General features: G+C 38.8%; 1 protein-coding gene across 1 annotated transcript in view; it reads left to right on the plus strand.

Moving 5' to 3' along the window:
- The window catches only part of LRPPRC (leucine rich pentatricopeptide repeat containing), a gene marked incomplete in the record, with an annotated part of 877,407 nt that overhangs the window by 376,694 nt on the left and 487,999 nt on the right, over positions 1–12,714 (plus strand). Inside the window, 1 exon segment of the mRNA XM_053712282.1 lies at positions 683–890. Coding sequence (XP_053568257.1) covers positions 683–890 — 208 coding nt within the window.

Consider the following 12,714-nt stretch of genomic DNA (forward strand, 5'->3'; position numbering starts at 1 on the left):
GGAGTAATTAAAAAGAGCAATCAGCCTTTTCAGCCTCTGTGTACAACCTCACATCTCTAATGTGGTCAAAATATTTGCCTTTACGATAATTAAGAAACAACACAACCCAAATCCCCTTTACTTATCCAGCACACCAAAATGTTTATTTCTGCCTTCTTAATGAGGCTTAATGAGCCTAATGTTTTAACATGCAGTCTGTTGGAAAGCTTTCATTGGCTCTGCTTGGCTAATTAGTATCGACACAGCAAACAGGCCCTATCGGTATCAGGCCATTAGTCTGGCTGTATATACACTGTAAACACATCTTTATTATCTGGCCTCGTGACAAGCCATCTGCCGAAGAAACAATGGTGTGATTTAGCAGATGTTGGCATTGAACGATAAAAGCATCCATTTAGTCGGATCGTGCCTCTATAGGGCAGACAGTACAGGGTTATGTGGAGCAAAGTGGGCACACGGTTTCTATCTGTAATTTGTAGTCACTGTTGCAGGGAAATGATAAAACCATGCTATTGTGGATTTATAATTGTAGTCTCGTTTAGAAATGCAAGTAGTAATTAACTTGAAATCGGCATTATACACCAGAATTTACATTCATGCTGGGTTTGAAATGCTGTTTTAATAACAGTTTGTTTTCACTACATGAAATTACCTAAGGGCCTTTTGTGTTGCTTTATTGTAGATGCTATTAACATTCTAAAGGAGATGAAAGAGAAGGATGTTCCTATGAAAGATACAGCAACTACATCCTTCTTCCATATCCTCAATACAGCAGCCATGAGAGCTGAAACAGAGACTGTTAATCAACTGCTGGAAAGCATAGTAACATTGGGTTTGGCCAAACCTACATCTAACTTGTGCTCACCACTGATAAGTGTACACCTGGAAAAGTAAGTTTTGTCTGGTCATGAACCGTTCACACGCTCACATATTGTTTCATCACTTTCAATAAAGCTTTTCTATGTACATAATAATATTTCTTTTTTAATTATGTGAACCTCAATGTGATTGTTGTCTGTTTAAAATGAGAAAATGCAGTGCTGTAATATTTCACATTGTCTTTTATGTTTTATTGTAGTTACTTCTATTATTTTGTTTTTAACCTCTTAAGGACATATGACGGAATTTTTCCGTCATAAAACAATTGAGCAAACTGAAAGCTGTGTCCTTAAAGGGTTAAAGCATAACTCGCTTCAGTCAACACAATATTGTTTTAAACATTTTTTTTTGTAAGGCAGATGTTTTATCACTTATCTGGGGTGTATATTTAATATATTGCCAATGCAACAACACTGCTCAACTATATTGTAACCATGTTTATAAACCATATTTACAGATGCACTTTTATTGCCTCAAATGGCTGGCAAGTGTGATTAAAATCTTGAATACAAGTTGTGTTCATGTACCACTAGCTGGGGACATTCACAGAACATCTAGGTACGACAGTGGCTTTCCCCCAAAACCTTCATTTTAAATATTGTCTCATTGTGTTAGGGGCTTCTGATTACAACACCCAAGCAATAATTGTGATCAAACTGTGTTTATCACATGTGCCAATAAGCACGGCAGGCTAGAATGTGCACACAAAAGCAAATCTGCCTTTGATGGGTTGTGCTCAGACTATTTATTTCAAGCTCTTAGACATTGTTCATTTATAACACTAATTCTCATTCATGGAGTGAGAAATCATTATAGCATCTTGTAGTACTAGGGAAGAAACATAGAATTAAGACAAGGTAAATTTTAATATAGATTCTTTCTTTTCAGTTCACTAGATACACTAGTGCGCACACCCATATACACAAACAATTTAGTTTTTGTCTAGCTTTTATATTACAGCTGCCATTTTTGGTTCAGCACATAAGTATCGATTGCTGGCTACATTTAGACTCCAATCGGTAAGCTGAACCAAAGACGGGCCGTCTCCTAAGCTTACATTCTTTCTTTTTCAAATAAAGATACCAAGAGAATTAAAAACAAATTCTAATAGGAGTAAATTAGAAAGTTGCCTAAAATTGTATGCTCTATCTGAATCATGGAAGTTTAATTTTGACTAGACTATCCCTTTAATATTAAATATCAGAAAAAGTCCAATTTCTCCAACATAGGTGTGTCCGGTCCACGGCGTCATCCTTACTTGTGGGATATTCTCCTCCCCAACAGGAAATGGCAAAGAGCCCAGCAAAGCTGGTCACATGATCCCTCCTAGGCTCCGCCTTCCCCAGTCATTCTCTTTGCCGTTGTACAGGCAACATCTCCACGGAGATGGCTTAGAGTTTTTTAGTGTTTAACTGTAGTTTTTAAGACTTGTCTCCGACGATACAAGTAAATCAGAGGACCAGAGATTCACTCCGTTGGTGGCTGTCCCTGGACAACCTGTCACAGGGGATGAGCTTCCGCAGACCAGAGTGGGTCATTGTCACGACCGACGCCAGTCTGGTGGGCTGGGGCGCGGTCTGGGGACCCCTGAAAGCTCAGGGTCTTTGGTCTCGGGAAGAATCTCTTCTACCGATAAATATTCTGGAACTGAGAGCGATATTCAATGCTCTCAAGGCTTGGCCTCAGCTAGCAAAGGCCAAGTTCATACGGTTTCAATCAGACAACATGACAACTGTTGCGTACATCAACCATCAGGGGGGAACAAGGAGTTCCCTGGCGATGGAAGAAGTGACCAAAATCATTCAATGGGCGGAGACTCACTCCTGCCACTTGTCTGCAATCCACATCCCAGGAGTGGAAAATTGGGAAGCGGATTTTCTGAGTCGTCAGACATTTCATCCGGGGGAGTGGGAACTCCATCCGGAAATCTTTGCCCAAATTACTCAACTGTGGGGCATTCCAGACATGGATCTGATGGCCTCTCGTCAGAACTTCAAGGTTCCTTGCTACGGGTCCAGATCCAGGGATCCCAAGGCGACTCTAGTAGATGCACTAGTAGCACCTTGGACCTTCAAACTAGCTTATGTATTCCCGCCGTTTCCTCTCATCCCCAGGCTGGTAGCCAGGATCAATCAGAAGAGGGCATCGGTGATCTTGATAGCTCCTGCGTGGCCACGCAGGACTTGGTATGCAGACCTGGTGAATATGTCATCGGCTCCACCATGGAAGCTACCTTTGAGACGAGACCTTCTAGGTCCGTTCGAACATCCGAATCTGGTCTCACTCCAACTGACTGCTTGGAGATTGAACGCTTGATCTTATCAAAGCGAGGATTCTCAGATTCTGTCATTGATACTCTTGTTCAGGCCAGAAAGCCTGTAACTAGAAAAATTTACCACAAAATATGGAAAAAATATATCTGTTGGTGTGAATCTAAAGGATTCCCTTGGGACAAGGTAAAAATTCCTAAGATTCTATCCTTTCTTCAAGAAGGTTTGGAGAAAGGATTATCTGCAAGTTCCTTGAAGGGACAGATTTCTGCCTTGTCTGTGTTACTTCACAAAAAGCTGGCAGCTGTGCCAGATGTTCAAGCCTTTGTTCAGGCTCTGGTTAGAATCAAGCCTGTTTACAAACCTTTGACTCCTCCTTGGAGTCTCAATTTAGTTCTTTCAGTTCTTCAGGGGGTTCCGTTTGAACCCTTACATTCCGTTGATATTAAGTTATTATCTTGGAAAGTTTTGTTTTTAGTTGCAATTTCTTCTGCTAGAAGAGTTTCAGAATTATCTGCTCTGCAGTGTTCTCCTCCTTATCTGGTGTTCCATGCAGATAAGGTGGTTTTACGTACTAAACCTGGTTTTCTTCCGAAAGTTGTTTCTAACAAAAACATTAACCAGGAGATAGTCGTGCCTTCTTTGTGTCCGAATCCAGTTTCAAAGAAGGAACGTTTGTTGCACAATTTGGATGTTGTTCGTGCTCTAAAATTCTATTTAGATGCTACAAAGGATTTTAGACAAACATCTTCCTTGTTTGTTGTTTATTCTGGTAAAAGGAGAGGTCAAAAAGCAACTTCTACCTCTCTCTCTTTTTGGATTAAAAGCATCATCAGATTGGCTTACGAGACTGCCGGACGGCAGCCTCCTGACAGAATCACAGCTCATTCCACTAGGGCTGTGGCTTCCACATGGGCCTTCAAGAACGAGGCTTCTGTTGATCAGATATGTAAGGCAGCGACTTGGTCTTCACTGCACACTTTTACTAAATTTTACAAGTTTGATACTTTTGCTTCTTCTGAGGCTATTTTTGGGAGAAAGGTTTTGCAAGCCGTGGTGCCTTCCATCTAGGTGACCTGATTTGCTCCCTCCCTTCATCCGTGTCCTAAAGCTTTGGTATTGGTTCCCACAAGTAAGGATGACGCTGTGGACCGGACACACCTATGTTGGAGAAAACAGAATTTATGTTTACCTGATAAATTACTTTCTCCAACGGTGTGTCCGGTCCACGGCCCGCCCTGGTTTTTTAATCAGGTCTGATAATTTATTTTCTTTAACTACAGTCACCACGGTATCATATGGTTTCTCCTATGCAAATATTCCTCCTTTACGTCGGTCGAATGACTGGGGAAGGCGGAGCCTAGGAGGGATCATGTGACCAGCTTTGCTGGGCTCTTTGCCATTTCCTGTTGGGGAGGAGAATATCCCACAAGTAAGGATGACGCCGTGGACCGGACAAACCGTTGGAGAAAGTAATTTATCAGGTAAACATAAATTCTGTTTTTGTACTCGACTGGGAAATTTTAAGCCCTGGTTTTATTATTATTATTTTTTTTAATATATATATATATGTATTCACTGACCTGTTTCTACAACCTTAATAGAGATGTTTCTTATCCAGTGGCTTATTATATACAACTTAAAGGGGCACTGAACCCAAATTTTTTCTTTCGTGATTCAGATAGAGCATGCAATTTTAAGCAACTTTCTAATTGACTCCTATTATCAATTTTTCTTCATTCTCTTGCTATCTTTATTTGAAAAAGAAGGCATCTAAGTTTTTTTTTTTTTGGTTCAGGACTCTGGACAGCACATTTTTATTGGTGAGTGAATTTATCCACCAATCAGCAAGGACAACCCAGGTTGTTCACCAAAAATGGTCCGGCATCTAAACTTACATTCTTGCATTTCAAATAAAGATACAAAGAGAATTAATATAATTTGATAATAGGAGTAAATTAGAATGTTGCTTAAAATTGCATGCTCTATCTGAATCAAGAAAGAAAAATTTTGGGTTCAGTGTCCCTTTTAATACCCTTGTTGGAAGGTAGTCTATTTTTTAACTTATAACAGCTGTAGTTAGATTATCTTCCCATAATGCTTTGCATTTGCAGCATTTTTTTACTTAATGAATCAAACTATTATATGTGCTCATAATTGACCAATATTTTAAGGGGATGTTTTTTAATTTTATTTGCAGGCAAACTTTATTTTTTTTTTGCTTTAGACACCTACACATTTGCTAAATGCTTGAAATAAATAGATTCTAAATAAGCTGAAATTCAGCACTTCTTTCGCTTTCTTTGATAGGATCTTTAAGCTATTTTTTGTAAAGTTAAAAAAGGTGTATTTCAGTATAGGAGCTATTTAAAAAAACTCTAAGCTAAGTATTACACTATTTTAGTCTTTCTCTATTGTTGAAAGTCCCTTTTTAAAGAAACACTAAACTCGAAATTAAATTTTCAGATTTCACATACAGCACGCAGTTGTAAACAACGTTTCAATTCATCTCCATGTGTCCCTTTAAGTTACAGCCAAGAACTGGATTTTCTGAGCTCATAGCATCTGCAGATGCCAGATAGTTATAGACGGTGACACTGTGTGTGTCAGTCTGTAATAATAATCTGCTGCTGCCGGCGCAAGGTGTGGGAGGGAATTTGGTAGGCTGTTAGGCAGCCCAGCAGGAGAATTGGGAGTGGGAGGGCCCTACACTGCGGAAAATAAAGGGAAAGCGAGAGAGAAAAGGGGCGCTACGCTACAGAAAAAAAGTCGTGTCGGTGGTCCGTAACTAATAATCGTGTGGGGGGACCACTACACTACAGAAAATAAAAAATAAATAAATTACATTTTATAGGTACTGGCAGGGAGGTTGGAGGGTAAGGGGGAACCTACACTGCAGAAAACAATTGTGTTAAAACTTAATATTGGCAGACTGTCAGTATTTAAAATGGTGGTGGGGGGTGAGGGAGGGGAAGAGAGCTGTTTGGGAGGGATCAGGTAGGGATCATAGGGTGGGAGGGTAATCTCTACTAAAGCTAAAATGAACCTTACTCGCTACCTGATTAACCCCTTCACTGCCGGGAATAATAGAAGTGTGGTGCGCAGCTGCAGTTAGCGGCCTTCTAATTACCAAAAAGCAATGGCAAAGCCATATATCTATCTGCTATTTCTGAACAAAGGGGATCCCAGAGCAGCTTTTACAACCATTTGTGCCATGATTGCACAAGCAGTATGTAAACAATTTCAGTGGCATGAAATATACCAAAATAGACCTAGATCAATACCTTGTGTTGTCTACTTAAAAAAATAAATAAATAATAATAATAATAATAATAATAATAATGTTTTGACAGGTAACCAAAAAAACAAGGCTCTCTTTTTGTTTAAATGGAGTGATAGCAAAAATGCTAAACATTTTCTGGTATTTTGGGCAAGTACTTCTCTGAAAGTAGTGAAGTGGTTAAACTAACTTTGAAATTTGTCAACTTTTTTTTACTACTCATTTGAAATTTAGACTGTGTTTACATTGTCGTTTTGTTATGCATTCATTGATTATGAACCTCTACTGTATTTAATGGTCTTTTAAGTGAGTGCAGGGAACAGTATGAGGGCTGCAACAACTAATCGGCAAGATTGATCATAAAAATTGTTGCCAACGAATCTCATTATCGATTAGATGGTCTGTGATTAGTTTGGCAGTTGTATGGTACCACCTTCTTCATTGTATTTATAAAAAAAAATGTATCCAATTAATCGTCTGACTTATCTGATCAAATGGAAAAAAATATTTTAAAAATTTATAAATACAATTTTTTTTGCACAATACCATGTGCAGTAGTTTATTAAAGGGACACTATCTCCATCACAAAAGAAAAAATTTGGGTTCAGAGCATGCAATTTTAAGCAGCTTTCTAATTTAGTCCTATTAGCATTCTCTTGGTATCTTTATTTGAAAAGCAAGAATGTAAGTTTAGATGCCAGACCATTTTTGGTGAACAACCTGGGTTGTCCTTGCTGATTGGACAGCACCAATAAACAAGTGCTGTCCATGGACTGAACCAAAATTCTTTTTCAAATAAAGATAGCAAGAGAATGAAGAAAAATTGATATTATGAGTAAATTAGAAAGTTGCTTAAAATTGCATGCTCTAACCTGAATCACAAAAGAAAAAAATTTGGGTTCAGTGTCCCTTTAAGTCATCACATTTTTTGTTTTTGGTCCTTCTAATGCTTCTACTCATAAGTCATTTATAATATCTGATCAGATTGATTTACCGTTTAAGCCTTAAATTTGTTGTTTTAAGTTCAATTTGCTTTATGAAGAGTTTCTTTGGGGTGGGATTTTATTTGTCAGATCATCATCATTTAGTTATACTATCAACTGCACTGCATGTTCGTGTGCAATATGATTTATTCTCAGTATGGTATTTGGATTATTTTTTCTCAACCCTCAGAAAACAGACAGTTTAAAAAACAAACTCGTATCCTTGAAGACAACCATTCACCTTATGTAAGATCTTCTCATTTTAATACTCTACCTTGCCACAATATTAAAAACAGTTTGGCTTGCTTTTTCCTTTGTTGCAATTAGGAGTTTAGCTCTGGAACCAAAGGACAATAACAGTCTATGCACCCTAAGGGGAAAAGACAGCGATAAGATGATTCTTCGTCAAGGATTGCTGGGTCGTAATTAAGTTACATTCATGGCTATTGCTTTTTGAAGGATGATTGGTAAATGACTGGCTTCATATGCGTTGTACGGACACTGTTCGATAGCTTTTTTTTTTTTTTTTTTTCCTACATTTTTTTTTATTCCCTCTGTCAGAAAATCCTGTGGAGCCTGATAATGTAAATGTGGCATTTTTATTCTGAACAAAAGAGCAGGGAAATGAGCTATCTTGTCTAATCATTCAGTTGTTTAACACAGACTTCCAGTTTAGACTTAATTGGCTGGAAAGCACTTGACATGTGAAGTTAGTGCTGTTCGCAATGCATGTTTGAGTAAATTTTAAAATAAGTGACAGCTAAATTGTACCTAGGGAAATTACAAAGCCTTCAACACAGTTAATTTTTTTTTTCTTTTTTTTGGGGAGGATTAGTTGTAATTGCAATACCAGTCTCCTTGAAGATTCGTTATTCTAGATGAAAACTGCATATGAGTATAGGACCCCCCCCCCCTCTTTTGTATTCTAAAATAATTTGTTTTTCCTTAACCTCCCACATGCTGAATGAGAACCATTCGGGAAATAAACAATGCCTGCTTTGCAGCAGAGGAAGGGTTACAAGTAATTTTTGCAAATCTGGTAACTATCTTCCTTTCGCTACTCACCAACATCTGGTTCAGATTTAGACTGAGGGATTTGTTTTAAGATTTGTGTCCCTAGCTCCCCCTAATGGGCCCTTATAATTCCCTTTCTCCTCTAGTGATTTCAGGTTTGAGAGCTTTTCAATCAGCAAAGCCCTTAGGTGAATTGCCACTTCACTTAAGCTTTATGCATAATGTTCCAGCACTTCACTCTAATTAAAATCAATATTTGTAGTCTTGTTTTTATCAGTCTGTCTTTTTCGGACTGGTGTGCTGTCTGTGGCAAGCAGGGGGTAAGAGGGGGTGCTAAATGTTCAGCTGTGTTTTGGAAGGCAGAAGTCAAGCAAATTAAGGTATTTTTTTCATAGCACTCGAAGACCTGAAGGTAGAGTAGGCTAGGTTACCTTGTAGCGCACTGGCTTTCAAACCTGTTCTCAAGCCTCCCTAACAGGCCAGATTTTCAGGATTACCTTGTGTGAGAGCAGGTAAAATAACCTTGTTCCCCCCCTCCCTTTTAAAAGATGGCACATTCTAAAGCCAGTAAATTCAGACCACTCCATGAACCTCACAACAATTAATGCAAAAGGCCTCAACAATCCTGGTAAGCGCTCTATTGCATTTAGGGTACTAAATAAATTACACAGTCATATCATATTTGTTCAGGAAACTCATTTCCAGAAGGGGAAAGAGCCTAAATGGCATAATCCTCAGTACCCTACAGCTTACTTCACCTCTGGGCCGAGCAAAAGAGGCGGTGTTGGCTTAATATTCCATAAATCAATCCCATTTCAAATGACACATATTGAAAAGGATTCAGAGGGCCGCTTTCTAATTTTGTTGAGAACCCCTTTTGGCCACTATATCACCCTAGCAACAATATACTCACCCAGCCTCTCCCAAAACACTTTCCTAACAAAAATTAAAAATGTACTACTAGAGCACTGTAAAGGAATTACATACCTAGCTGGAGATTTTAATCTAGTTGCAAAGCCTTCCTTAGATTCCTGAAAGGGAGTTCCGCCTACTTACACGATCAAACAGGTTAACTCTACTCTTAAAGACATAGCCTTACATGACATATGGAGAACACTTCACCCGAACTCTAGAGACTACTCTTTTTACTCTATACTGCATAACAGCTACTCTAAGATTGACTATATATACACCAACTCCTGCAGACTCACAATTGCCCATAAGAGCGAAATAGGTCATATTACGTGGTCAGATCATGCACCGATTACATGTTCGCTCCTCTGGCCAGACATACCGGTTACAAATAAAAGATAATCCCTTAATCTTAGAGGATCTACGCAAGGCACTGAATGAGTACTTTGAGATAAATAAACCTCCATCCTCGTCGGTCATCCGTGTGGGAAGCACATAAATGCGTGTTACGCAGAGCTCTGAGCAAACATAAAGCATTACTTAATAAACAATACCAATTAAAACATAGCGAATTGCTTACCAAGTTGAGCACTCTTGAGGCTAAGCATACATTAGACCCTTCTTGCAACACTACTCAAATCTTATTGAATGGCATAAAAACAGAACTTAAAAAGCACTTGGCCGAATCGTATATAAAAAAAAAGCTTTATATTTAAAACAGTATTATTATGAGGGAGGTAACAAACCAGGTAAAATTCTAGCCAGATCCCTTAGAAGAAGACCGCTTTAATCACTCTATCAAAACTAAGGACGGGCGCAGTCTGAGTAGCAGTGCACATATAGCCTCTGCGTTCCACACATATTATCACTCATTATATAATATACAGGATTTACCATCTCCAGTTAACCAACAAATACCAACGACTCTTAGAAAAACTTACATTAATTCTTACCTTCAGGGACTTGACTTACCAACTTTAGCTAAGGTGGCTTCTGATTTTTTAGATTCCCCGATAACAACGGACGAAATGTACCAAGCTTTAAAAAGTTCCCCAACGGTTTCACCTTGACTTATTACAAAACATTCAAGGACATACTAACGCAACCTTTATTGGACCTATTTAATAATCTGAGAGACAACCCACAACTGTCCAATATTCTTTTAGAAGCCCACATCACCGTTATCCCTAAACCTGGTAAGATAGCAGATTACCCAGAAAATCTTCGGTCCATATCCCAAATTAATACAAACATGAAAATACTCGCAAAAAGTATAGCGACCCGACTACCAGACTTGATATCAAATGATCAGGTGGGCTTTGTCCCGGGGTGGGAAGCCAGGGATAACGCTGTCAAAGTGATCTATCACGCAAGGGCCTCAAAGATCCCCTATGGTGTTATTTTCAACCGAGGCAGAGAAGGCCTTTGATAGAGTCTATAGGCTTTTTCTGCGCCAAGTAATGGAAATAATGGGTTTCAAAAAAGCTTTCTTGAATATTGTATTTGCACTTTATTCTAATTTTAGCATTAGGGTTCGAATAAACGGTACCTTATCTGAATCATTCACTATTAGCAATGGCACAAGACAGGGGTGTCCTCTGTCCTGATTGCTGTTTGCATTTTCAATAGAAGCTTTGGCCCACAAAATTAGGAAAAACAACATCTCGGGCATCAAAATTGAACACACAGAATATAAACAAGCATTTCTCCTGTTAAGTGTAGTCAGTCCACGGGTCATCATTACTTATGGGATATTAACTCCTCCCCAACAGGAAGTGCAAGAGGATCACCCAAGCAGAGCTGCTATATAGCTCCTCCCCTCTACGTCACACCCAGTCATTCTCTTGCACCCAACTAATAGATAGGATGTGTGAGAGGACTGTGGTGATTAAACTTAGTCTTTTATATCTTCAATCAAAAGTTTGTTATTTTAAACGACACCGGAGTGTGTTGTTTCTTTCTCAGGCAGAATTTGAAGAAGAATCTACCTGAGTTTTTTGTATATGATCTTAGCGGACGTAACTAAGATCCGTTTGCTGTTCTCGGCCATTCTGAGGAGTAAGGTAACTTCAGATCAGGGGACAGCGGGCAGGTTCACCTGCAAAGAGGTATGTTGCAGTATATTATTTTCTAAGGAATGGAATTGACTTTGAAAATACTGCTAATACCGATATAATGTAAGTACAGCCTTAAATGCAGTAGTAGCAACTGGTATCAGGCTGACATGTATATATGTTAACACTTAAGTATTTCTGGGGAATGGCACTTCACTGGGAAAATACTGTATGCATATAACTTTTAGCCTAACTTGCAGTGGGAGCGACTAGCAGCAGGCTTTTTAATGACATTTCATATATTAGATTTTAAACGTTTACTGGCATGTTAAATCGTTTAATTATCTGAGGTACTTGGTGAAAATTGTTTTGGGCTTTATTTTCCACATGGCTGTCGTTGTTTTAAATTAAAACAGTTTACTGAGCTTCCCTCACTGTTGTAGTGTGAGTGGGAGGGGCCTATTTTGGCGCTTTTACTACGCATCAGAAATTCAGTCACAGTCTGTCTTTTTCTCCCTGCATGATCCAGGACGTCTCCACAGAGCTCAGGGGTCTTCAAAACTAGTTTTGAGGGAGGTAATCACTCACAGCAGACCTGTGAGACTGTGCTTGACTGTGATAAAAACGCTTATATTGTCAAATTGTTATACGTTTTTTTCTGATATTAAGGGTTAATCATCCATTGCTAATGTGTGCAATCCTTTGCTAAATTTGGTTTATATAACTAATCCGGTTCATTGTTATTCAACTGTGACAGTTTTTGTGTGCTTCTTAAAGGCACAGTAACGTTTTTACATATTGCTTGTAAATTTAGTTGAAAAGTATTTCCAAGCTTGCTAGTCTAATTGCTAGTTTGTTTAAACATGTCTGACACAGAGGAAACTCTTTGTGCAATATGTTCAAAAGCCGAGGTGGAGCCCAATAGAAATTTATGTACTAATTGCATTGATGCTACTTTAAATAAAAGTCAATCTGTACATGTTAAGCAACATTCACCAGACAACGAGAGGGAAGTTATGCCGACTAACTTGCCTCACGTGTCAGTACCTGCATCTCCCGCTCAGGAGGTGCGTGATATTGTAACGCCAAGTACATCAGGGCGGCCATTACAAATCACTTTACAAGACATGGCTAATGTTATGACTGAAGTTTTGTCTAAATTGCCAGAACTTAGAGGTAAACGAGATCACTCTGGGATGAGAACAGAGTATACTGATAATGCTAGGGCCATGTCTGATACTGCGTCACAATATGCAGAGCATGAGGACGGAGAGCTTCATTCTGCGGGTGACGGATCTGATCCAAATAAATTGGATTCAGAC

Source organism: Bombina bombina, chromosome 4, assembly GCF_027579735.1.
Source record: "Bombina bombina isolate aBomBom1 chromosome 4, aBomBom1.pri, whole genome shotgun sequence".
Taxonomy (NCBI): Eukaryota; Metazoa; Chordata; class Amphibia; order Anura; family Bombinatoridae; genus Bombina; species Bombina bombina.